The sequence below is a fragment of the Neofelis nebulosa genome, chromosome 1 (genome assembly GCF_028018385.1).
Source record: "Neofelis nebulosa isolate mNeoNeb1 chromosome 1, mNeoNeb1.pri, whole genome shotgun sequence".
In the NCBI taxonomy this organism is placed as follows: domain Eukaryota; kingdom Metazoa; phylum Chordata; class Mammalia; order Carnivora; family Felidae; genus Neofelis; species Neofelis nebulosa.
In genome coordinates this window covers 222,519,949-222,547,874 of record NC_080782.1, presented here as the reverse complement: position 1 = coordinate 222,547,874, position 27,926 = coordinate 222,519,949, and the positions used below count along the sequence as shown (strand labels likewise).

The 27,926-nt window shown below is 37.7% G+C and overlaps 2 protein-coding genes across 3 annotated transcripts; both read right to left on the bottom strand.

Annotated features, from left to right (window-relative positions):
* Positions 1 to 5,491: 5,491 nt before the first annotated feature.
* Positions 5,492 to 12,804, bottom strand: KCNRG (potassium channel regulator). Its single transcript, XM_058686181.1, has 2 exons — positions 10,526 to 12,804; positions 5,492 to 6,232 (listed from the first exon to the last, which is right to left on the bottom strand). Exons 1-2 carry the CDS (start codon positions 11,104 to 11,106, stop codon positions 5,992 to 5,994), a joined length of 822 nt encoding a protein of 273 aa, XP_058542164.1. The 5' UTR covers positions 11,107 to 12,804; the 3' UTR covers positions 5,492 to 5,991.
* Positions 12,805 to 12,932: 128 nt separating this feature from the next.
* Positions 12,933 to 26,562, bottom strand: TRIM13 (tripartite motif containing 13). Of its 2 annotated transcripts, none has more exons than XM_058686167.1 (3): positions 26,446 to 26,562; positions 25,733 to 25,849; positions 12,933 to 14,534 (listed from the first exon to the last, which is right to left on the bottom strand). In XM_058686167.1, the coding sequence occupies exon 3, from the start codon at positions 14,526 to 14,528 to the stop codon at positions 13,305 to 13,307; it is 1,224 nt and encodes a 407-aa protein (XP_058542150.1). In that variant the 5' UTR covers positions 14,529 to 14,534; positions 25,733 to 25,849; positions 26,446 to 26,562; the 3' UTR covers positions 12,933 to 13,304. The 2 variants fall into 2 exon arrangements, with proteins under 2 accessions (XP_058542150.1, XP_058542155.1); XM_058686172.1 differs by having other exon boundaries at positions 25,733 to 25,846.
* Between the last annotated feature and the right edge of the window lie 1,364 nt (positions 26,563 to 27,926).

Here is a 27,926-nt window from a genome sequence, read left to right as displayed (position 1 = left end):
AAACTGTTTGATTAAGCCAAGTTCAGTGAACCTATGACTTCAAATCAGGTTATCCAGAACTGCTAACATTTTTTTCTGTATTTCTGTCCTAGTTACATCTGACTTATATGCCTGGTCTGATAACTTCTATCTTTTTATGACTCCTAAATTGTGGAGGTAAGTCAAGATTTAATATCAGTTATAGTCATGTAAAGTTCATTCTGAATTTGTATTCCCTTAACCTTTATTTAATTACTAAGCATTCTTGTAGCATTGCATTTTTATTAGCAAATTATATACTATATTCCAACTTTGGCTGGGCTATTTTACTCTGATTAAATGTGTAATTTTCTGTAACTTTCAACTAGTTAGTATTCCTATAGGCATCTAATATTTTCGTCACACTTGGTATGTGATTACCCAAGTAAACTTCTAATGGAAAAATACCATGGGATTTTTTTTTCTGTAGTCTTTAGCTTAAATCACTTCTTTCAGACTCTGTACATAAAGTATCATCCATCTCTGATCTACTATAATTCTTGTTTATCCAAGTGCCTATTCACCGAGACTATAGTGTTCTAAATTTTTCAGTTCAGTTCAGTTGAGACCATTAGACATCCAGTACTATCGGGGAATATAAAGATCAGTATTAAACACAATCCCATTCCTCATCTTAAAAGATTTCATGGAAGCTCAGACATTTGCAGCCTGACTTTCTTGGGGTCTCTTATTACAAGGAGACCAAGACAAATCTCTCCTATTTGGCTTCCAAGTTGGGAACCCAAAGAAATTCAGATGCTTACCAGAGTGAGAAATAATGGATAGTAACATGAAATAGAAACACTTGTTTTGGGGTATGTTCTACTCCACTGATAAGAGTAAAAAGCCACTTTAAAACAATGATTCTGGATTTGAGGTGCTGGTGTGAAATTTGAAGGTGCAGAATGCTGCCTACCTAGAAGTTTGTATAATTAGACATGTCTTAAGCACATTTTAGTTTGGGAAGCAAAGTCCTATTTATTTTGCTGAATGTTTGTTGCTCTTTTATTCTGTGCCATGTAAGGTGTTAACTTTTTATCCTTTAAAAGATTTTTGTAGTTGGATCTCATAGTTTAGATAAATATTAAGGCATTTTATTTTCTAAGCTTAATAATTATGATATAATGAATTTTTTGTGAAATTTTTACATAAATTTTCATCTCTAATAGGTCTGATAGGCCTTATAATCCTTTTTTTTTTAAGTTTATTTATTTATTTTGAGACAGAGAGCACAAGCATGAGCCTGGGAGGGGCAGAGAGAAAGGGAGAGAGAGAATCCCAAGCAGGCTCTGGGCTGATGTGGGGCTCAAACTCACAAACCGTGAGATCATGACCTGGGCCGAAATCAAGAATTGGATGCTTAAACCAACTGAGCCACCCAGGTGCCTGGAAGGCCTAATAATTCTTGAAGTGCAGTTCTGTGGCAAAGCTGGTAAGTAATGATGGCTTTTACTAGGTCATTGGTATTCCAGAAATCTAAGTATTTTAGTAATATGTTTTCACATTAACTCTTTATTTCTTGAACTTTGTTTGAAATACTAAGTTTGATGTCACATTGTTCTCTTCCATGAGTTCTTTGGCTCTCTCTAAGTAACAAAATGTCCTAAATTTATTTTTAAAAATTTCCTCATAGTGGCTCTTCTGCATTGCTAAACTTACTGTTAACAGAGTCAACTTCCCCTGCACAGAGGAAAAATAACAGTAGAATATGGGAGATTTGGAGTGCTCTAATAAATATTTTGTCATCCCAACAAGGTTTCTGGTGATGTGACTATTTCTATTATTTGTGATAGAGAACCAGTACAAAAACTTATAAAGCAAAACTGAAGTTTGTCAGATGTAAACAATATAGAAGACAAATTAGAAATAGCTTATGATTCCCTAAACCATATATTATTTCTCTAGCTCCTTTCCCATGACCATTTTATGTTATTTGGGGCTCCTGATTTCAGATATATTTTCAAAGCAGCCCAAATCAATTCCAATTTTACCATGCCTAAGAACTCTTTATAGTTATGACTTGTATATTAAATTCAAGAGTAAAATTCAACATTTTACTCTTCAGAAAATTTTTTTAGGGACAACTTCCAATCACTTATAAGGCAAATTACTGAGTTTCAAGAATAAGGTCTTTAGTGCCTTGTCAGAAATGAAACTGTGGGTGGAAAAATAAAACACACATAACAGAATCGGGAGAACAGGGAAGGCGCAAGTCATTAAGAATGACAGACCTTGAGGCACCTGGATGGCTCAGTTGATTAAGCATTCAACTTCAGCTCAAGTCACGATCTCCCCGTTTGTGAGTTCAAGCCCTGCGTTCGAGCCCCCAGAGCCTATTCGATTTCTGTGTGTCCCTCTCTCTCTGCCCCTCCCCACCTTCTCAAAAATAAAAAATAAACATTAAAAAAAAAGAATGACAGACCTTAATGTGTCATTGTGATGATTCATCTTTGTATATATGAGATGGATTGATAGGTGTATATGATTTAATAGAACAAGGTTTTCAGCATGGTTGGCCAAGACCAGCTTCTGCCATTATTTTCTCATAATTTAAAATGGCCTGGGTGGCTCAGTTGGTTGAGCAGCTGACTTTGGCTCAGGTCATGATCTTAACGGTGTGTGAGCTCAAGCCCTATATCAGGCCCTCTGCTGTCAACACAGAGCCTGCTTTAGATCCTCTGTCCCCTTCTCTCTCTGCCCCTCCCCCACTCGTGCTCTCTCAAAATAAATAAACATTAAAAAAATTTTTTTAAATAAAACTGACAAATCCATTCAGTCCAGAAGAGTTAAGTGGTGTACCCATATGAAAATGTTAAAGCTTTTTTTTTTCTAAAGCAGGCAAGAGTTTTTAATTTGCATTGCATCTAATATATCCCTGTTTTCTTCAAACTACAGTTGCCTTGTCCCCCTTTCTGAAACAAGACTCAATGTTTTGCATGTCTTGACAACTTGATAGAGTTGTCCCACTCTATTTTAGAGTGAATACGAGAGGCTTACTGAGATGATCTTGACAGATACATCTCCAGATGAGATAATCTCTAAAGTATTTACTAAAATAAGAAACTCCGTCTACTCTGAAACTACACTTTCCTTAATAATATATATTTTTTTAATTGTGGTAATCTTTCTCCTTCCACAAACCTCTGCATCGTGAACTCATAACTTTTGAGAAACTATTTAATAAAAAGCTTGTCTTTCTAATTAAACCATCTGTCAATATTATGAATTGTTTTTGTAAAAAGTTCTAGGAGGGAAGGCATTATTTGTTCTCTGCAGTATCTCCAATGTCTAAAATAGTATTTGGCACACAGTAGATGTCACTAAAGATTTATTGAATGAATGAATGAAGGAACGAATGTCATATATATCTCCATTGGTAATATGTTTCTATTAGCACATTTTATTTCTCAATTCAAAGTAGTTTCCTGCAAATATGAATGACTAAGAACATATTAAACAGTAGTTTTAACATTTCCTGTCTTACTATTTGCCAACCTGTTACAATATTTTTTGTTTTAATGTTTTTAACCAGTTATCAGTTTTTAATAATCTTATCAACAAAGCAGTGTTGAGCAGTGTTGCATATATAACCATGTCAGCTATATCCAACAAGTTAAATCACATAAATGTCAAAAACTTAGCAGAATAGAAATATTGTGTCCTAGAATATGATAGTAGCAAGGGAAGCAAACACATCATCCCGAAAATTAAGTTGATATGCTAAAACAACTAAATTGGCTTTTCTGCAGAAAAGAGGGGATAACTGCCACCAAAAACAAAACACTTATTCATAGGGCTTTTTCTCTTATTTGGGTCATTACTTTCAAATACTAACCTTGACATTACTAATCTTGAAGTATTTTGCACTTCTACATTATACATAACCTTTGAAGTACTGTTAGAAAATTTTAAAAATATGTATTTCTTCCCTACAACCTAGTCCACAAATTTGTAATTACTAGAAGTTTCTGGATGCCAACTCTTTACTAAGTGGAGGGCCTTCACAGGAAAGGTGGTAAAGTAACATTTGTATCAGTGTAAGATAATAAGCCATACTTTGCCATAATAGTCCCCCTAACACTCATCTAACACCCATATCTTTGTTGAAAATTCCATGCATGGGGCGCCTGGGTGGCGCAGTCGGTTACGCGTCCGACTTCAGCCAGGTCATGATCTCGCGGTCTGTGAGTTCGAGCCCCGCGTCAGGCTCTGGGCTGATGGCTCGGAGCCTGGAGCCTGTTTCCGATTCTGTGGCTCCCTCTCTCTCTGCCCCTCCCCCGTTCATGCTCTGTCTCTCTCTGTCCCAAAAATAAATAAAAAACGTTGAAAAAAAAAAATTAAAAAAAAAAAAATTCCATGCATGTATAAGAAAATGAGTATGTTTCCACAATGGATATGGAGATATATATATATAGATAGATATATAGATATATAGATATATAGATATAGATATATATAGATATAGATATATATAGTGATATATATATCTATATATCTATAGATATATCACTATATATATAGATATCTATATATATAGATATAGATATATCTATAGATCTATAGATCGATCTATAGATTTATAGATATATCTATATCTATATATATAGTGGAAGTATTTTCACACTTTATATGTTGTTCTACACCTTGCTTTTTTTCCACTTAGAAATATTTGACATTCTTTCCCTAGTTTATAAACTCTTGCCCCATCCTTAAGGACTACATAGTATTTCACTGTATGAACCATAATTTACCCATCCCCTGTTGATCAGCTTTGAGTTTATTTCTCAGCTTTTGCTGTTACCATGATGTCCTTTCTCCCTTGAATGTGAGCTGAGAATAAGGATTTTTGTCTTACTCATTTTTTAATCTTAATAACTTAGTATGGTGTCTAACAAATGTTTAATATATGTTTTTGAATGAATTAATTGTACTTTTTAAAATGATACTTAACTGCTTCCAGGCAGGTTTTAACCCTACTGTGTGCTTGATACTCTTTGATTTAATGTTTCCTCTTCTAGATGTTTATCCTAGTGTGCAAAATGACACATATAAATGAGGAATTCCTACAAAAGGAATCACCAAACCAAAGTATATGTGTATTTTAAATGTTAGTAGAGGTTTTCAGAAGCTTTTCACCAAATGTAGGTGTTAATTAATAGCAAAGTTATTATTCCTCTCACCATATGTTTGTCAGTGCTTTACACATAGTAGTGTTAAAATTGTTGAGTGATTGAGCTCACATTCAAGTGGAAAAAAAATTGGGTTTTATGATGGCATAGAAGTCTATACAGAGGAAAAGACTGATCAATATGCCTGGGAAAGGAGGGAAACAAGGCCACAGAGAAGAGGTACAATTGAAAGTGGGCCACCAATCATCTTCTCCTGCCTCCTCCCTCCCTTCTTCCTCCTCCTCTTCCTTCTTCTTCTTCTTCTTCTTCTTCTTCTTCTTCTTCTTCTTCTTCTTCACCTTCACCATCACCATCACCAACAGTGACTTGGTGCCCACCAGGTACCAGGAGATGTGTTGAATACGTTATTTCCTTTTATTTTCACATATCCTACAAGGGAGATATATTATCCCCATGTGATAAAGAAGTTGAGGCACAGACAACTTAAATAACTTGCCCAAATTGTATAGCTAGTAATTGATTGAGTTGGGATTAGAAATCAAGCATTCTGATTCCAGAATGCACTCTTGAAAGCTGTGTAAGTGTTCATGAAGAAAAGAAAGGGAAAGAGACATTGAAGGTAGAAGAAACATGTGCCAAAGGACCAAGTGCATGTTGTTACTTAGAGAGCAAGCAGTTAGTATGGCCTAAACACGATTGAGGTATGGTTGCCAGAGAAGGCATGCTAGGAGACAAGGCCACAAGTTAAGTGGAGTACATATTTGACTAACATATATGCCATAAATACAGAATTTCCAAACAAGAAAATGGCAATTCTCTTCACTCTAAAAGAGAATAGAGAATCTCACTTTTTTTTCTGAGATTGCTCTGATATGATGGTAGTCTCTGGTTTCAGTGTTTTGTTCATGGTGAAAGTTTCAGGCCTTTTTATCCTTTCAAAGCTATAGCATTCAGTTTTGTCTTCAGAAGATAATGTTCTAGCACTGACTAGATGGAAGCCTTCCATTAATAAAGTGTCGATTAGTAAGCCGAGGACGTTAGTTCCATTGGCCAATTTTCGATCATCAGGTTTTATAGAAACATACCTAGGACACACAACAAATGTTTGGTTATAAAGGATCCTTTTAATAACTAGCAAAACTAAACACATAAATTTGGCTTATAATCTCAGACAAAGGCATCATACCATTTTGATCAGAATTTTTTTTGAGATTTCATTTATAAATCCAAATCAATAGCTTTTTGTCAGGGTACTGAAAATAGAGACTTTCCTGTGATCTCCACAGTCATTTTAATTCTACATTTAGGAATATAACCAACATTGATGAATTTTCATTGAGAAATTATTTTCTGGAGCAAGCAATTTGATCAAAAAAATTAGCTTAATTTTTTATATATGTAATTTATTTCCACTTCTTTTTCAAATTACTAAATATTGTTTTAATCAGCTTAACTAAATTAATTGATTCAATCATTTAAAAAAAATTTTTTTAGAGGAGCCCGGGTGACTCAGTTGGTTAAGCGTCTGTGACTTCAGCTCTGGTCATGATCTCAGTTGTGAGTTTGGGCCCCGCGTCGGGCTTCGTGCTGACAGCTCAGAGCCTGAAACCTGCTTCAGATTCTGTGTCTCTTCTCTTTCTCTCTACATCTTCCCCGCTCACATTCTGTCTCTCTCAAACATTAAAAAAATTTTTTTTTAATTTTTTTTTTATTTAAGAGATTGAGGGGGCAGTGAGAGAGGGAGAGAGAGAGAGTCTTAAGCAGTCTCCATGTTCAGCACAGAGGCCGCCATGAGGCTTGATCCCACAATCCTGGGATCATGACCCTAGCCAAAAACAAGAGTCAGATGCTCAAGTGACTAAGCCACCCAGGTGCCCCTAATTCAATCATTTTAATGAACATTTTATGCATTTACAGCTTTCCTCCTAAATCTAATTCTACCCATTATTAGCACTGACATTACAAATGTTTTTTTTTGTGACTTATTTCTGTCAAAAGTATTTTCTGAGGTACAATTTTGCATATAAAAAATGTCAATATTTAATCATCAATTTTTACTCAATAACTATCCATTATTAAAGAGCAAAGCACAGGATCAAAAGGCTATATACAATCTGGAATCAAAATGACAAAACTCTATTTCCTGGGATACTTGATAGAACCAATACACATAGTTCAAGAGAAATATACCTCAATTTTTCAGACTGACTATAAATTGGCTTTAATAATGTCAACATAACATGTCCACATAGATACAGCTATATTACTCCTTTATCTACTATCAAGGATATTTTTATGTCTTTGAGTCCTCTCACCATTTGTTTATGAGATGTGAAGAAAAGCCTAACTTAAATTACTTCCACACATTAGTGGAAGTTTCTCTGTCATTTTATACCATAAAAAGAGCCTTTAGGACATCCTTAGCCTCCTTTAATTATGATTAAAATTGAGTGGTTACTGTAACTCACATTTAGAAATCAATTCTAGGCAAAGAAAATAATAAAATGTAAGATTTATAAAAGCACAAAATACAGACCAAAAAATGTTTATTATGTTTGATATACCAGATTTTTAACATCGGGAAATCATTCCATCTACTCCAAAGACCCAGATTTTGATTATGTAGCCTAGAAACACTTGTCAAAGAGAAGAAAAGCTATAGCACATCTCAAAAAATTAAGACACAAATAGTATATAGTAAGTGATAACAAACACTTGGAAGAAATCACTGAGCCACAGTACTTGATTCCCTACGAGGTCAAATTAAGAAATGAAAGATTATAAAGCAGAAGAAAAGGATAGAAGAACCCACTGAGAAATAGAAAATCAAAACTTATTTTAAAAACTTAAAAGGCAGCTATATTTTCCCATTTGATCCAGTTTAAAAAGGAAAGGTCAGATAGAATAAAGGCTACCAAAGAGACTCTAGAATCCTGTGACCATAACTTGAGCTTAATAATGTGGTATCATATGAATGGCCTTCTGCAAGATGCAAGCCAAGTATTTCTCATACTATGAACTTGAGAGATAATAACTGAGCAATCTGCTAGGTTAATAGGATCGCAGAGTAGTAAATCATAGTCGTGGAACATCCTAAACAGCCGCATGGTACAGCAGACTCTTAGGAGCCGTCCAGGCTTACTCCTCCACTTTCCACCTCCAAAAAACATCTGAATGAACAGCTCAGAACAGGAAGTGAACAAGAAATAAAAATGATTGCTAGCCAGGCAGTTATATACCTAAGGTGGGCCTTTCAGGGCCAGAGTTTTCATCCAATCCCCTGAAATCCCAATAATGCCCCCTTACTAGGTTACCCATCCCTACTTTGAAACTGGCATGACAGAAAAAAAATCACAAACACTTACTGGGTGGAAAAAAATTCTGAACTTCAGGCAACTGAACAAAAATACTGTTTGGTGATGAAAATTTTAATTATTAAAATAGCTTCTGGTTTTGGAATTCTCTATTTGGGAAGTTTAAATATAATGCCATTCTTATATTAAGATGAAAAATTTTTGTACCGTTTCTGAACACAAACAACAAAGGTAAAGTCACTTGGCACTGTACATACAAGAATATTCCAACTTTAGTTTTTAATCTTGTTTTAATTTTAAAATGCATAGGTTTTAAAGTGTTCAGTTTACTTTGCATATTTCTTCTTAAAATTACACCATTTTACCTTAGGTTTCTAACATTTTTTTAATTTATTTTTTTATTTTTTAAAAAAAATTTTTAAGGTTTATTTATTCTTGAGAGAAAGACAGAGTGCAAGCAGGGGAGAGGCAGAGAGAGGAGACACAGAATCCCGAGAAGGCTCCAGGCACCAAGCTGTCAGCACAGAGCCCGATGTAGGGCTTGAACTCACAAACCGTAAGATCATGACTTGAGCCGAAGTCAGACGCTCAACCAGCTGAGCCACCCAGGCGCCCCTGTTTTTTTTAAAAAGGGATCCTCAAAGATCTTAATCATTGGGGTGCCTGGGTGGCTCGGTTGAGCGTCCGACTTTGGCTCAAGTCATGATCTCACGGTTCGTGAGTTCGAGCCCCACATCGGGCTCTGTGCTGACAGCTCGGAGCCTGGAGCCTTCTTGGGAGTCTGTGTTTCCTTCTCTCTCTGCCCTTCCCCCGCTCTCTCTCTTGCTCTCTCTCTCTCTCAAAAACAAATAAACATTAAAAAAGATTTTTTTTAAGTTGTTAATTATTAGATCAAATTTAGAAAACAAAAAGCTGGTAGTTTTCCCTTCTATCCATGTTGGTGCTCCACCAGTGAAAAGAGAGTTGGACACAGAGACACCTTAAAATGCTTCGAGCTAAAGATAGGGTCTTATGTTCTCCTCATAATCAGCCTATTAATCTAATTGGCCCTCTTTTCCCAAAACGACATTTCAGTTTTTCTAGGAGGTCAGGAAATTATTAAGTGTAAAAAGTTAAGAGTTGTCGTATTGTCCAGTGTTCTCCAGTTAGTAAGTAGGACCACGGGGTGTACTGTGGGAGAGGCAAACATTGATAGTTCCCAATGGCTACTGCTGAAGAAAATATCCCAAATTATGTCTACCTTTTCTCCCCACAAAAAAAAAAAAAAAAACTTAGTTATCAGTAAAGAACATATACAGACTACTTTTTTTCCTCCTGAAAATTAAAGCCAGCTTTCACAGTTAGTAAAATAATGGTGGGACAGCATTAAGACATTTTTAAGGAGAAAAAAAATGTGTCCCTGACAGCAGAGTGGAAATCAGCCTTAGTGCCCAGCCAAGAACAACAAGGAGAGAAAGTGAATAATTGACTCAGAAGCAACTATCCTTAACATACTGACAGCCTATCCCAATATTTTGAGTTGTCTAAGAGTGCCAAAGATGTAATAGGATACCAAATTTGCTCTGGGATATATCTGCCTTAATGGTGTTTAAAAATAAAGTGGGGTGGAGGAAAATCAGTAGTCAGATCATAAGGACTGAAAGAACAAATATACATAGACTGTAAGGAAATCAGGAGAAACTGAAACTTTACCATATGCCAGCCACTAAAAGAATCTCTTGGGGGGAAAAAAAGCCTTCTCGGTCCTAAGCCAAATTAATGATCATTAGCAATGGAACATAATGTATAAAATTATTTCCTCTTAGAACTTAAATGACCAAAGTCCCAGTTTTCCCTGGACAGTCTTGGTTTATTCCTTTTGTCCCACATTGTAACAATGCCTCCTTTCACTCTGAAAAGTAGCCCAGTTTGGACAATTATCTGATCACTCTACCCAACTCTACCAGTTACCCCAAAACATTTGAGTAATCATTTTTTCTAAGAAAAGTTTCAGGCGTGAGAAACTTTCAGTTTGAGGGGGAAAGGAACTAGTATAGAAGAGAGATGCTTCAAAATACAAAATACCTGACTCCAGTTTGGTTATCAGTAGTGCTGTCAGAGCCACACTGGAAAACCAGGTCGTGGTAAGAAGGTCTTTGTGGAGGCAGTGGAAGTAAAGTCATCTGAGGAGGGAAAGAGTTACTACTCCAGGTTATTGCTGAAGGTTGCTCTATAAACACTGTAATCCTCCCAGTTAGCATCTCAATTGTTTTGCTGCAAGAGCCAAATACCCTGAAAAAAGCTTGAGTGTTTCGGCTTAGGAAATGCACCTCCAAAAAAGCAGGTCTTGGCTGTAGCAAGTGTTCTTGGTTTAAGAGATCAATCAGAGGATCCAGTTCATAGAAAAGAGCCTCTCTCTGAAGCCTATGGTAGTCTGAAAAGTCAGTGGGTAATAAAAGCTGGTGAGTTCTCAAAAAATCTAAGATGAAACTAAATAAAACACCATCTCTGTCCACAAAAATCTGGCCACCAACCATCTTGAATTCTTGGTCTCTGCCATCTATCATTCTTGTCAACCGAGAGGCAGGAAACTGCTTTATGGTAGAAAATCTTGTTGTGAATATCTTCCCTCCCACATTCAAAGTGACTAGTTCCTGACTACTCATTCTTTTCTTGCTTCAAACTAGAGGCTACAAACCATCAGCCACAGACTTAGAAACTTGTAAATCAACTTCTAACCATAAGTGTTGCTAGTTATATATGATCAAGAAATGGAGGGGAGGGGAAAATAACAAAAAAACAGAGACCTAGATTCCCAGGTAACTACTGTAAAGCAAATATTGTATCCATAGCTGTGTTTGCAAATTTGAGTTGCTTGGGAACTTGCAGTATACAAAATGAAAAAGCAGCAGTTGAGGTACTGAATTGTTTAAGAAAAACTGCCTTGGGGAGCGTGGTTGGCTCAGTCAGTTAAGTGTCCAACTTTGGCTCAGGTCACAATCTCACAGTTCATGAGTTCAAACCCCACATCGGGCTCTGTGCTGACAGCTTGGAGCCTGGAGCCTGCTTCGGATTGTGTCTCCTTCTCTCTCTGCCCCTCCCCCCACTTGCACTCTGTCTCTCTCTCTCAAAAATAAACATTAAAAAAAATTTTTTTAAACTGCCAATATTTCCAAGGTTAGATGTCAAATGGATCCTGTTCCTGTATTGCATAAAAAATTCTCCATGAAAACCTGTTGTAAATCTCTATTTAAACACACACACACACACACACACACACACACACACATACATATACACATACATACATACACACATATATACACTGGGAGCAGAAAAGCAACCCCTGCCGGGTTCCCCAGACCACTTATCTATGATGAGTCCTCATAGCAGAGGTAAGATTTACAGTGAAACATTTTTATAATTTATGAACCCTTTAGCAATTTTGGCTAAATCATGAATTGTCAGTTATGGTTGAGGCAGCCATTACCTCAACCAGCAGCTTAATTTGACTCTTTTTCTCATAGCTGGATTCTTCTGTACTTTCAAGTTAGTTGGCCCTTTTTTTTTTTTTCTTGTCCCCACTTGTGTTACCTTCTCTCAACCAAATTAAAAGACAGGGTAGGGGTGCCTCGGTGGCTCGGTCAGTTAAGCATCCAACTCTTTATTTCGGCTCAGGTCATGATCTCATGGTTTCATAGGATGGAACCTCATGTTGGGCTGACAACACAGAGCCTGCTTGGGATTCCCTCTCCCCCTCTCTCTCTACCCCTCCCCTGCATGCACACTCTTTCTCTCTCAAAAAATAAACTTAAAAAAATAAAAGGGTAAAGACACTCTGCTTTCCAAAGAATGTTGTTTCATGACAGAAATAAGGTAGACTCGAGAGCAGTTCTAAGTTGAGTTCTAAGATGAGCAGTTCTTGTCTTCATCTGAATCGTAAGCAAGAGGAGAAAATTAAGTATTTTTATTCTGTGGGAGATAGGGCATCTTTATCTCATGTAAGCAGATAGGGCAAAATTAGTGTTTAGCTGATTACTTTGCACTTTATAATAGCTGACAGACTCTTCCATCTATTGGCAAATTAATCTTACTACTCTTCAAAAAGATACTAAGCAAGTGGATTGGTTTAGTTGTCCTGTTGCCATGATACTTGGGAACAACAACACAACACTTGGCTGCCAGTAAAAAGGCTTTCCCATTTCCTGTTCTTGCCATGTGTTAGACTTTTTTTTGTACCTACCACAGCCACCTAACACTTATGTAGTTTATCACCAAAGGAATTTACAAAACCTAAGGAGAACAAGGCAAGCTGAAATCATCACCCTCCTAAAAACGTAAACTGATCCCAAGAAAATGCCACCTTTTGTTTACCTGAGATTTACATTTTAGCAAAAAACTAAAATTTAGAAATCCAAATCTAGAAAAATTTGGAAATCCAATCCACTCATATCTTTTCCTTTTTTAAAAGAATGTTCAGTCTCAAAAAGAGTTGCTTTACACGAGTAGTCTTTATTACATGCTTAAATGAACAATCACTGTTATACTACCTCATTAATACAACATTAGATCATGCGCTTTCACCTCCCCTTTTTCCACAGCATAAACACAACTGATAATGGAGGTAGGAGGTGTATTTCAAAAGCACTCTTTAAAAAGGAAGGAGGGTTCAGGACTGTACTATTAAATTTCACATTTACCTTTATGCTAACTCATTTGAACAACATATATAGGACATTATTTTTGAAAGGAATACTTTGGGCAGGGCAATTCTTCATTGAAATCTTGACCAAGTCTGAACTATCACTCAGCTCTTTAACAAATTTCTAACAAAAGACAGAGAACTAAATACTTGCAACAGATTTTATAATAGTTTATATTTGCACACAAATTCTGCCACATTGTTCAGCACCACCAAAGTAAAATTCTTAAATCTTTCACTGAAAATGAAAAATCCATCTGTCACCTGTTCCCAATAAAACACTGATTGTTCTACAAAATCAGCTGATTTAGCCAGATAGGAATTGAAGTTGGAGAGGTAGTCTTTCCAAGTTGTGAATTCATCAAATAAAGACCCTTCTAGGAATATGGTGGGACCAAAGAAAATGAGAAGGCTGAGCAGAATGACTACCACAAATAACTGAGAAAAGCTCCAGGGAATCTTACTAACGAACGTGCCAGCATCTTGAGGCAAAGAAAGTTTATCCACATCTACTAGTTTTATGTCTTCCCACTGACTGGTATCAAAGTTCTTCATTAAAGGGCTTGTGGGCAAATTCGAGGGAGGTAAAGGAGTTTCTTTGATTACTTTTATTTTCTCCCTGAACTCCTGCATCTGTTGCAGAAATATGATGGGTTCTGACACGTCTTTGAAAGCCTCAGCAATGTTAAAGGCCATTCGTTGTTCCTGCAAGATGGTGTTGAGTTTGTTGATCTCTGGGTCATAGGCTTGCATAACTGCCAGTTTCATGGTCTCAAAGTCAGACAGGATTTCATTCTTCTTTTGATCTAATGTATGTTGTAACTTCTCAAAAAACTCCTTCACTTTATCTGAATCTTTAGTCAGTAACTGTAGAGATTTCCTTTTGCTAGTTTCCAAGGTATCCAAGCGAGAAAGAGCATCTCCCCGACGCCAGGTCTCAAAGCTCTGGAAGAGGGACTCAAAGGCATCTCTTTCCTGAGCATAGGCATCTTCAATAGAACAGAAGACATGCTTGGTGTGGTCACCACGAGTAGCACAGATCCCACAAATCAGTTGCATATCAGTCAGGCAGAAAATGTTGAGGGGTTGCCCCAAGTGTCCTTTGCACACAGGCATTTTGGGAGAGATCTTGATCTTGTTATACTTTTCCACAATACCCTTCAGGGAGTAATTGACCTGCAGGCTATTAACTCCAGTAGCTGAAGTTTCCTTACGGCATGTAGGGCACTTGAATGGAGATGATCTCCACAACGAATTCCGCACGGTCCCCTCTAAGATCCCTTCTAAGCATTTTTTGCAAAAGTTATGCGAGCAAGGCAAAACTCGAGGATCATCAAACAGACTGCAACAAATTGGGCACGTGAGATCTTCTTCAAGCAGCTCCATCACATCCTACCATAAAGAAAGAAACATTTTACTCCAGTAATCCCCTCCATTCAGACTATCTACTAATCAGAAATTATCTTTACAGGCATTAAAAATGATCTCTCACTGAAATAACCAGGCAAACAAAGGAAATAAGTGAGAAATTTGGGAAGGGAATGCACACCAAAGCAGATTTAATCTGCTGGGACTAGAACACACTCCTTATTAGCAGGGCTCCCTGTACACAAGGCCTTTGTGTGGACTTTCCAACAACAGTCTTTGGCTGAGATAGGGTTAGGTCTAGGACAACTGCAAGTTGAGCCAGCAGGACCCAACTGATTGTTTTAAAACAGAGAGCTGACTACTAGCTGTCGGAAACAAAGCTACTCAGTGTCTGAATAGAATGAGCTCTTTAGTCTGGGCCCACAATTATAAAATGGTATGCTATTCAAAAGAAAGAAGCACAGAAATACAAATTCAAGCATGCACTCTCGTGCAGGCTTTTATTAAAAACTAGCATATTTTTCTATTTCAAATGCAAGATTACAATTATTAAAATCCTAAGTAAAAGCATAAGACAAGAGTTGCAATTAATTCTTCAGAAAATTAAATGAGTTTTTTTTTTTAAACCACCAGAACCATCTAGAGCATCAATTCTCAAAATGTAGACAGAAATCTGATGTCCCTAAGACTCCTTCAAGTCATTCAAGAAGGTCAATACTTTATTCACAATAATATTGAGAACATATTTGCTTTGGGCACCATGTTGACAAATGCACCGTAAAAGCAATGGTGAGGAGACACTGCTAAAGCCTCAGCAGGAATCAAACAAGGCAAAAGGTACAAGTTACTAAATCCTTCATTACCACACACCCACAGTCTAAGTGGGGGTAGCCAATTTCATTTAAGAATGTTTTTTATGAAGCAGCAACAATTATTCATTTTATTAAATCTTGATCCTTGTGTATGTGCTTCTTTAATATTTTGGGTGACAAAATAGGAAGTAAAGAATTTCTGCTGCATCCAACAGATACTGTCTGGAGAAAAAGCAGTTAGTTACATGATTGAGTCACAATCTGAACCAGCTGCTTTTTTTGTGGAACACCATTTTTACTTGAAAGAATGAATGGCAAACTGGCTATTTAGACTTAGGTAAAAGCAGACATTTTCTTGAAAATGAACAAAATAAGCCCTTCAAGAAAAATAAATGATAGTATTTCTTGCCAATGATAAAAATTAAGTTTTTGAGTGAAAATTAGAATTTTGGAAAACATTTTTGCCACTTAAGAGCTTGACAGCTTCCCATTAATTAAAGACTTTGTAATGAAATGGTGATTTTAATGAATGTTGGCTTTTATCTTTTTTAGTGGGGAGATTATTGTATAATGAAATATGTTTGGAGATCTGCATAATACAATAAACTAATTTGTTCAAATGACTAATGCATGTTATAAATCGTGCTTGGATAAAAGATCAAAAGACCAATACGTTGAAAAATATGATTTCAGATTCCATATTGCAACATTTAAGAAACTACCAGTTGTTGAGCTTTAGCAAAGTATCAAAGAAGATCCATAATTATCAGAAAAGGCTATTAAAATATTCTTCCCTTCACCAACTACGTATCTGTGCAAGGTCAGATTATGATCTTTGTATATTTCAAACAAAAAAGAAAAAACCCATAACTTATTCTAACAGGTGTAATGAAGGGACAGATACAAGACTTTATTTGTAATCTATTAAACAGCAGTTCATTCAAGGGATCTATAAATATGTAGGGGCACCTGGGTGGCTCAGTCGGTTGAGTGTCGGATTCGGCTCAGGTCATGATCTCACAGTTTGAGCCCGTGTCGGGATCTGTGCTGAGAGCTCAAAGCCTGGAGCCTGTTTCAGATTCTGCGTCTCCCTCTCTCTCTGCCCCTCCCCAGCTCATGTTCTCTCTCTTTCAAAAATAAATAAACACTAAAAACAATTTTTTTAATTAAAAAAAGATTATAAATATGTAAAGCAATGCCAATTTTCTCACAACTTATTTAGAAAATGTTATTTTTCACAAATTATGTTAACATATAACAGGTTTATGATTGTTATTTTAAATGAGTATCTTAAAATTTTTGTTTTAATTTCCAATACAATAAATGGCTATATAAAGTACATATGTAAACAAAAGCTCCTGGGATCCTCAGTTTTTAAGACTGTAAAGTGGGGTCCTGAAAATAAAAAATTTCGAGATCCCTGGTCTAGAGAATACCATTTCTCAGTTCAAGTTTTATTATTTTAAAATGGACATCTTAAAACTTCTATCCCTAAAGTTTTATTTTTTATTTTTTTTTTTTAATTTTTTTTTTTCAACGTTTTTTATTTATTTTTGGGACAGAGAGAGACAGAGCATGAACGGGGGAGGGGCAGAGAGAGAGGGAGACACAGAATCGGAAACAGGCTCCAGGCTCCGAGCCATCAGCCCAGAGCCTGACGCGGGGCTCGAACTCACGGACCGCGAGATCGTGACCTGGCTGAAGTCGGACGCGTAACCGACTGCGCCACCCAGGCGCCCCTATCCCTAAAGTTTTAAAACCAAATACAGTGCTAAATATGTCCTCGTTCAGCTTACTGAGGAACACATATATATGTCAGATTACCACCAAACTAATAAACAGAATAGGGCCTAATAATAATCCTTATAATAAATAATTAAATAATTTTTAACAGTAATTTTAAGAGTCACAATCGGAGGGGCGCCTGGGTGATTCAGTCGGTTAAGCGTCTGACTCATGGTTTTGGTGTGGTTCTGTAGTTCAAGCCCCGCATCAGGCTCCATGCTGACCATAAAGAGCCTACTTGGGATTCTCTCTCTCTGTCTCTCTCTCTCTGCCCCTCTTGTTAGCTCTCACACTCTCTCTCAAAACAAATAAACTTTAAAAAAAGGGGGGGTGGGGCAGGGAGCCTTGGTGGCTCAGTAGGTTGAGCATCAGACTTCACCTCAGGTCATGATCTCACAGCTTGTGGGTTCGAGCCCTGTGTCGGGCTCTATGCAGACAGCTCGGGGCCTGGAGCCTGCTTGGGATTCTGTGTCTCCCTATGTCTCTGCCCCTCCCCCACTTGTTCTCTCTCTCTCTCTCTCTCTCTCTCTCTCTCTCTCTCTCTCTCTCTCTCAAAAGTAAACATTAAAAAAAGTTTAATATAAAAAAAAGTCACAATTGGTGCTATAATATAGAAGATAAATAATATTTTTTTAATATTTGGGGGGCAAGGAGAGCACAGACAGAGGGAGCCAGAGGATCTGAAGCAGGCTCTGCACTGACAGGCTGAGAGCAGTGAGCCAGGTATGGGGCTTGAACTCATGAACCGTGAGGTCAAGACCTGAGCTGAAGTTGGGACCCTCAACCAACTGAGCCACCCAGGTGCCCTGAAGATAAAGAGTATTTAAAAGATAAGCTGAGTTTGCAAGTCTAATAATTCATAGTTTTAAGTTGTGAGAGATATATGTATTATAGATTATAATACAATTTTATGTGGAATTAAAGCAAAGGTTATTTCTGTCAAATTTAATGTCATATGGCAAAAATATGTGATGAGCTGATTTTTCTGAACAATCTTTTGTGACATGAGAAGTCATAAAACCTTTGAAAAGTATGGGGAAGAGAACAGCTACAGAGACTGGGGTTGGTGTGAAGTAACTGTAAAAATTCTGACTCTAGAACAGAGAAGGAAAACTTTTTATGGTCCTCCTACCTTAGTCCTGCTATTTTATCATCTGCACCGCTCTTTGTCATATTTCAGTTAAAAATTCTATGCTAAAACTAGATTTTGGAGAAGGCAGTAGAAACAGGAAAGCGGGGGGGGGGGGGGCAGCATTCAATAAAGTAAACCTAATTTACTCATTCTTGAAGGTTAATATTTCCAGAGAATCCTATCCAAGTATATTAAATAAATAAGAAGAAAAACAATATCAACTATTTGGGATGCAGAGGAAAAAGGGCACCCAAAGCAAAGAGAAACTTTGAGGAAAATGGAGAAAGGCAATCTAGTATCATCAAAAATAAACAGGAAAATGTCACACGCAGGAAAATTTTGTAATAAACAGTCATCCCAAAGCCATAATCACATTATAGCTCTGAAAACGAACCAGGGGAAAAAACTATTTGAGAAGTTTCTTTTTAAAAATATGCATCAAAATTATGGTGGATCCTGTTGTTCCATTTTTAGTGATGCAGCTTATAAATTTTGGTTTATGATTTAACGATTCTTATTTCTGTTCATAAAAGCTCAACATTTTCACTTCTTTTAACTTTATACTCAGAACTTCCCCTACTACCAAATTAATGTGACCACTTCCACAGCTGACTTTTAGGGAAAACTGAGACAGCCTAATCCAAGAAACCATGGCAAGTCTGTTGCCTCAAAAGTTTTAAAGGAAGATGAGTAAGGTTTTTAGTTTAAGTGAAGGAACTTCTAGTTCCTTTTCTTAAAGTGTGGCTAACACAGAAAAATCGGAAGAAATCAATAAAACTTACTCCTTTGCAGGAAAATACATACCCCCTCGTTTCTATGGCTAATTTTTTTTTACCAATATAGATGTCAAAAACCTGTATGTGAACAAAATTTTTGCTCTCCAGTCATAAAATTTCAACTTAACCACTGTCAAATTCAGCGTAGAACAGCAAACACATATCCAAGATTCATTTTTGCCTTCAAATGTGTTCTGAATACCAAGAAAGTCTTAAATTTTGAAGCACAAAAATCTTTTTTTCCCAACAATTAAAAATTTCCCAAGTTTTATACCAACAAAGCAAGTAGCCAAATCTGTACCTAGTTGTCTACCACCTCTCATTTTCAACCTCATTTTCCTGCCTTATTTGTTTTTGTTTTGTTTTAGGTTTTTTTCCTTTGGAGAGAGAACACATGCAGGCCAGGGGAGGGGGGGGGGAGAGAGAGAGAGAGAGAAAATCTTAAGCAGGCTCCACACACAGCATGGAGCCTTATATAGGGCTCAATCTCATGACCCTGAGACCATGACCTAAACCAGTATCAAGAGTCAGACACTTAGGGGCGCCTGGGTGGCGCAGTCGGTTAAGCGTCCGACTTCAGCCAGGTCACGATCTCACGGTCCGTGAGTTCGAGCCCCGCGTCAGGCTCTGGGCTGATGGCTCAGAGCCTGGAGCCTGTTTCCGATTCTGTGTCTCCCTCTCTCTCTGCCCCTCCCCTGTTCATGCTCTGTCTCTCTCTGTCCCAAAAATAAATAAAAAACGTTGGAAAAAAAAAAATTTAAAAAAAAAAAAAAAAAAGAGTCAGACACTTAACTAACTTAGCCACTCAGGAGCCTCTGTATTTTTTTTAATACTTTTAATTTATATACAATAAAATTCACTCTTTCTGGTATACAATTCTGAGTTTTGACAAATAGTCATAGTTGTGTACCACCACCATAGATATATTTTTAAGCAAATATTTATGATATCTGCACTCAGTGTAGACTATGAAAACTGCTTTATCCTACCTTGAGTGGATATATAGCAACAAGTCTGTACAAATGAAAACTGAAAAATGACAACCAGAATATTAAAAATGGAAAAGCCAATACTTAAAAGGAAAGTAGTCATAAAACAGAAACAATACCTAAAATATGTGTATTAGACTTCTCCCTCCTAGAAATACTTTATTTTTAAATGATCAACTCAAACTGAGTAGTGCCTAGGTGGCTCAGTCAGTTAAGCATCCAACTCTTGATTTTGACTCAGGTTATGATTTCACAGTTGGTGAGATCGAGCCCCTCGTCAGGCTCTGAACTGACAGCATGGAGCCTGCTTGGGATTCTCTCTCCCTCTCTCTGTGCATCTCCCCACTCATGCTGTCACACTCTCTTGCTTGTTCTCAAAAAAATAACAATAAATGATAACTCAAAATGATAATGCAAAAGGTGCTCATTTATTCATTCTTAAACTGGTTAATTTTAATAAACCATTCAAAGAGACTTTCCTATTAAACCTTTTAATCGATAGGAATATAAAGTTGTTCAAGATACTACTCATAATCTCTTTCCAAATCCCATTAGAAAACAAAAAGAAAAATTAATACTTTGTGTCTTAGGGTTAAATCAAATTTCCATCCTGTTTTGAGGCATCTTTGAATTCAGGAATTCCAAAGTAAATACCTAATAAGTAACTAAACAGCAAATATTGAAACTCACTTCACAGACAAAGCTAAATTATGCAAACCTCTACTAAACTGAGAGCCATCAATCTTAGCTGGAACAGTGCTTGGAATAAAAAGGATCACCTTTTTTTTTTTAATTACTTCTTCTCAGCATATTAGTTAATCTTATTTTCAAGTAGTATACTATATTCAATGTTAGTATGAGATCTAATAATGTTTTCTTGAAACTTAGGGTCTAGTTACTGAATCTAGTTAGAGGATGGAAGAATATTTATTGTAGTATTTTTTAAATCTTCTGTGTATTTGAAATTTTTCACAATAAAAAGTTAGGGAAAAAACTAAAAAGGGGACCAATTATAAGAAAACCATATTGAACTTAAAAAGCAAAACTTCAGAAGCATTAGCTAAGGTATGATAAGCTTTACAAGAGCTTGATCTGCTTTAGTACTGTTTTATCTTTTATAAAATAAAAAATGTATTATTGAGAATCTCTGTGATCCAGGCCTGTGAGGAGGCTGACGTAAGTCTGGGTCTTAATCTATGGCCTTTGACAAACCACTTAACATATATTGCAGTTTCTCTCCTCGCTGTACAACTGTTTTGAAAGGTATCTAATAACATATGAAAAATATTTTCAAAGTATTTAAGTACTCTATGTCAATGCCTTATTATACTTTATTCTGGCTTTTAGAGACTGCTCCATAACTTATATGATCAAAACAGTTTAAGAAAAAACAAGATTTCTGATATCTGAAAAAAAGGAATATTAAAAATATTAAAAATATGTCACATATAGTGTCTAAAATAGCTTGTCTAATTGTTAGGTGGCTCCAAGTTTCCTATGTCTCCATATAAGACAGTAAGAAACTTCCCTTTTCTGCCATTATTCTAGAATTAGTTAAAATTTCCCCCAAGACATTTCTAATAGGATTCCTGATAAGTAGGGCAAAATGAAGCTAGAACAAAAGGTCCATCAGCTTGGAAGAACCACCTACTCAGCAATTTCACAGAGTTTTTGGACTATGGTAACATTCCCAGAAACTTAAAAACCAAATCGTTACCCTTACTAGTCCAGACCACTCAGAAAAACTGGGTGTTTTCCTTTCCTTCATTCTCTCCTCCATACCACTGTTTCATCTTGACTCTTTCCTTTGTTTATTCTTTTAACTCATACGCCCCATGTTTCAAGGTGTACACTCTTTTGATTTCCTCCTATTCTTATCCCCCACCTGCCTCTTTACCTTATTTTTCTTTCCCTTTTATCTTTTCCCTGTGTCACTTGATAATCACCCCAGCCATTATTCCATAATCCTGTAAATCCACAGCATTATATCAATAGGGTTTTAGGATACCAGCTAGATCAAATATCCCTATCCTACTTCTGTATAACTATCCAGAAATCTGTGGGGGTGGGGGGACACCTGGCTGGCTCGGTCAGTATACCATGAGACTCTTGATCTCAGGGTCATGCGTTTGAGCCCCACGCTAGGCATAGAGATTACTTTAAAAAAATTATTTTTAATTTAACAGTAACAACAACAACACCCAGAAATCTGTGTGGACTCCGAATGGTATTGAAGCCTAATCTCTCTCACCCAGATGAAATCAATTTGAATGAGTGTCTGAATTTGAGGGAAACATACATATAGACTAAATTATTCACCTATTGTGGTACCAACCAAATTCAGATATTTATCTTTACCTGTTAAGAGTTCCAATTAAGTTGGAACTAATGACTTCCAGAAAGGTTTGATGAACCAGAAATGTCTGGTTTCTTTTCTCCCAAATAAATATAAGTGGGTCTAAATGAAGATGGAAAACTTTTACCCATAAAACAACTTGTCTTCTTTTACAACCATAAATTTGGCAATTGTTATTGGTTGGTATCTATTAATAAATTTCCATCATCTAAATCTGTATTTGAGGTTAATGCCAGCTTCCAGAAAGTAGTGTCAAAGTCTAGCATTCAGTAAGTGGCTAGCTGGATTTAGCTAGGTAAGTGAGGTTACTTAGGTCGTATATAATACTGTACCAAGTGAAAACAGGCATTTTGTAAATAACTGATAAGCACTACCTATCAACTAACAACTTATTTGGAAATGTAATTAGTGCCATTGGAAATGTAATTAGTACAAACAAGGTTCCTTTTGCTAGGTGTAGAATTAGGTACACACGATATCTCATTCTAAAGTAAACCTGATCTACAGAATATATCAAGTAGAACACCAATTATGCTAAGCTTTAAGCAGTTTTTAGTTTGGCTATGTTATGGTGTACACTATGTTGGCACTCCTCACTCATATTCAATACCACAAATATGCAGGGGGGAAAAAAGAAGAAAGAGCTCCTCTGGGAGTTACAATGAGGAGCCAGGCTGTTGCCAAGTACGATATCCTTGTGGCACTTATGCCACAGGAAAGACAAGAATTTAAACTATCAGCAAAAATTTTCAATTCAACTTTTCTTTACTAATACACCTAAATCTATAATGCAAATGAATTTTTTTTTACAGTTCATGTTACAGGAATTTACTTTATAGAAGGCTTAACTGCAATATAACTATTCCGTATATCAAAGGATGCCTGTATTCGGTTAACTGTTACAAACAGGAGACCTAGCACCCTATTCTTTTAGTACCATTCTAGTATCCAGAGTTCCAGGCCAAGGTAATGAAGATGGCAGTGTCTCCCATGAATAACGAAAATGAATAATCCAGTGTCCTAATGATATTTAAAAAGGTGAAATATAAGCCAAAGTCAATTCTTGCCCTAGATTCAGAAATACAGCACATTTACAAAGATACTGTTACTCTAAAAGGTATGATAAATGCCTTATAAAAAGAACATAGAGGGGCACCTGGCGGTTCAGTCATTTGAGCGTCTGACTCTTGATTTGGGCTCAGGTCATGATCTCACAGTTCATGAGACTGAGCCCTATATTGGGCTCTGCACTGATAGCACACAGGCTGCTTGGGTTCTCTCTCCCTCTCTGTCCCTCCCCGGCTCACTCGCTCTCCCAAAATAAATAAGCATTAAAAAAAAAAAAAAAAAAAAAGAACATAGAAAGTTGACACCATACTAAAGTTGGAAAGGTTATCCAAGCAGTTAGCTTTTATGTTTTTGTTAATATAGAAGTAATTTGTGGGTATAGAAAATTCAGAAAATACAAGGAAGAAATCACCCATAATTATACTGGCAAGGAATAATCACTTATTATTTTGTTATATTTCTTCCAATCGTGTATGTGCACAGATACGTATTGTAACAAAACTGGTAACATCATACAATTTTATATCTACTTTTTTTCACTTTTTTTATCACATGTATTTCCCTTATTTTTATATATTCTTCTAAAATGTTATAGTGCATCTTACAGATATGCTAACACTGGCTATATGTCTTTTTGGTAATAGAACATTTAAATGAACATCTTGTAGAAGAGTCTTAGTCCACGGTTCTAATTATTTCCTTAGTTCCTATAAGTGTACTGTTAGGTGGGTCAAAGAGTAGAAACACTTTTAAGGACCTTTGAAACACTGACAGGTTTCCCGCTAGAAGGGGTGTACCACTTTATGAACTCTAACCAATGATGTATGAGTGCCCCACTTCTCCATGCGGTCCCTGGCCTTACAAGAGAACTGTACTTTTATAGTTTAGTAAAACAAAAAAAAAAAAACAAAAACAAAAACAAAAAACCAATAAGGCATACATTTTGATCATACCTACCCAAATTTAAAATATAAAATAATTTAAGGCAGTTAACATTAGTATGCATTTAGGATTACCAGTATGTATAAGGAATATATGGTAATAAAAGTTATGGGGTAGGAATAAAATAGAAGTACAAACATCTTAGACATCATCTAGAAAACACCTAACTGTTTAACTGAAAAAACTGAGCACCCCCCGCCAAAATGGAGCTTTCTCAATCATACACAGCAATCTAGGCATAGGACCCGAATTTCCCAATTCTTAGACTTCAGCTCTATCTAGAAAGTGGGTCAAGAATTCAGTGTTCTCATTCATAAAATGGATTAAGTTTAATCATGGCTCTCTAAATCCCTTCTAAAGTTTTATGATTTTTACACATTAGGCTGTAACAGGCTGTCTGGTAGAGAGAACAGAGCACTGAACCTGTCTCTGGATACCTGGGTTCAAGCAGGAGTGTCTAAGTCATGGTTTTGGAAAGATTAGGTAGTGTGTGCCAGTTTTGTATATTGCTAAACTATATAAATGTAAGGTGGTTTAATTAATCTGTGTACAAATACTGTGAAAAATGTAAATACACATTTAAAGTATTATGTTAAAGTATGAGTATATTAACCAGGAAAGGTCCTGAAAGAGAGCTGGACTCTCTTGAACTCTAATTTCATGAAAAGGTAAAGCAAGTATTACACAGGATAGCAGGTATAAAGCACTTTCATGGAAATGGGCATATCTGAACAAAAGCTGTGGTACAAGTAGGACCAGGTAACCAACCAGTCATAAATATACAGAATGAAAAGAATAGCCTAGTGTTATGGAAGGACTTACCAGGGAGATTTAGTATCTCAGCTAGTGTAAAATAGATGGTGTTAGTAAGGAAAGGAGAGCCTGAAAAAATGTATCTTCTCATTGTATAAGGTGGAAGTAAACCAGTTAATCAACAGCTCCAGTTAATCAAGTTCTACCAGAAGGAGTGGCTATGAAAAGGAAATTCTGCTTTTAAAATACCTATTGTATAAAAGTCTCTAGAGTCAGAAAACTCAAACATTGTCTGTACAAACCCTAGCAAAAAGACATGGGAGAAGGGCGGGGGGGGGGGACCATGAAAAAAAGATGCTACTAAGACCTCTCTTTTTCTTTACAATATAACTCTTTAGCTTGTAACACATTTCAAATAATTGTTACATAAACATTTTCCAAATATAGAATCTATTTTTCTGAGTTTTGACAAAATATGAAAACAGAACACTGATGAGGATGGGAACACATTCTACACATAGTTCAATTTTGCATGGTTCTGGGCCTAAAAAAAAAAAAAGAAAACTGAGTGCTTTGTTTCTTAATGTAGGGAGAAGTATTGTAGTTTACCTCTGTCCCCTGCGAGCGAGCAGGTGCAGGTGTATTCGTCAGGGTTACTATTTTTCAGGACAAAGCTATCAGGGGTTTTTTTCCCCTCACGTTGTGATGGACAATCAAACGAAGCTACTGCAAAGAAAGAACAAAGAGAGTATTATGCATTTATTTGCAGAGGATCCTTAGCCTTGATCCTCAGTGTTTTCCTTCCCTTCCCTCCCCCCCCCCCCCCCCCAAAATAAAGCCTGTGCGCTAGGACCTGGTGAAAAAGCCAGGAGCATGGCTTTTTTTTGGGTATCTTTGTGCCTTTACTAATGAGCTTCCCGGTTAGGGCGCCCTCCCCAGGCGCCAGGCACTTCCTCAGTTTCAGTGCCAGAGAGTGGTTGCCGGGCTCCGACTTCTGGTTCATGGTCGCCTTTTCTTTCCTAGGCGATACCGAGGCACTGGCACTGAAGCCGGGCATAATCTGTAGCGGAGCAGGGTTTCTGGAGCACAGACACGCTGCCTGGGCCCCGCGGATGCCCACCGCACGCCGCTCCACCCCACTCCCGTTTGTTCCAGTGCCGCGCTGGTTTTCGCTGTGCAGCTGGGGCTGGAGCTCAAACTGAGCTCTCTGGAGCCCCCCACCCACGCAGGTCGCTGTCCTGCCAGGGCAAATCCTCACCCTTGCAGCAGGCCCAAGGACCACCCCCCTTCCTAGAGTGACCGGGTGGGTACTTATCTCGGACCTCGGGGGCCGCGGGCAGGCTCCTGTCCTCCAGCCGCGGGGACCTCGCGTTACCTGCTGGGCACGGCGGCAAAATGGACTCGCAGCGCCAACGGGCCCGCCCCCTGCCCTCCTCTTCCAGCACCTCGATCCGCCTCCCGGGCCTCGGCGTTGCCTTTGTTCCGTCTCCCGGGTCTCGCCTTTCCCCGGGGCGGGGGGTGGGGAGTGGGTGAGGTGAGGCGGGAGTCCTTCCGGTGTCGACAACCAGCAGCAATAACTGCCACCGTCCGCGGTGCACCTAGGGGCGGGGAGGGTCCGGGACCGCTCGCTTCTCTCCCTTCCAGAGTGGCTGCGCGCGCCACGGAGCACCCTGCCAGAGCGGGCCGAGCCCGCGCGCGCTGGGAAGCAGACGGCGACAGCTAAGACGCGTAGGCTGGGCCTATGGAGCTCTGGCGACCGGAGGTGGAGCCACCCTGGAAGAAAGCTGGCGCGCAACAAGATGGTTGGGTTTGGATTGTTGTACTTTTTTTTTTGTTCGTTGCATTTTTAGGAACAAAAAAAAAAGCCCAACCCTTCACACCACTTCATCTGCATCTCTCAAGACCAGAAGCCCAGCCACAGTGGCTTGGGGGACGGAGACAACTGTCTGCATTGCACCCCAAACTCGGGTTGGGTGGGATGGTCACTCTTGTTGGGACCAACGCCAGGGCTCTAGCCATGGGCTCCAACCAGAGCACCACCAAAATAAGGTTAATTACCGTCCTCCCCACCCTTGCACCTATTTCTTCGCAGGCTTTAGGCTGAATACTAGAGACCCAATTCTACGTAAGATTTTCTTTTAGGAAAAACACTGTTTTCCTTTGGAGAGAAGGAAAAACTTAAAATTGGCTTTAACTTAAACGCTGCTAATGGCTATTCAGATGCTAACCTGACTCACCATTCTGTATAAGGACTTTGTCTAATACCAAACACATTAAGCACTTATACCAACCAATGATCTGTTTGGTTCCAAGAATACAAAGGTGGAGGAATGGCTTCTCCAAAATTTACAGTCTTAGGGGAAGTGTAACAAAAAAATCACAGGATATGTCCGGGAGTTGAGTTCGCCCCGAGTAGGGAAGTCTGGTCTTTGGAAGTAGAATTTCAGGGAAAGGTATTATAGACCTACTATAAATAGTACTTGGGCTCCTTGACTAATAATGCTTAGCTCAAACTCCATAAAAAGCTCCTCCCCCCTCCCTTCGGAGACGTCGAGTTCCTTGCCAATGCCCTGTCCCTGAAACCCAATTTTGCCCTTGCAGAACAACAGTTCCTATATTTATGCCATATACTCGTCATAAAAACACCATGGGATGAAAAGAAAAAATATATTTATTTATTTATTTATTTATATTTCATTTTTTTAAAGAAAAACGGGTGCCTGGGTGGCTCAGTAGGTTAAGTGTCCAACTTCATCTCAGGTCATGATCTCACAGTTCATGAGTTCAAGCCCCACATCAGGCT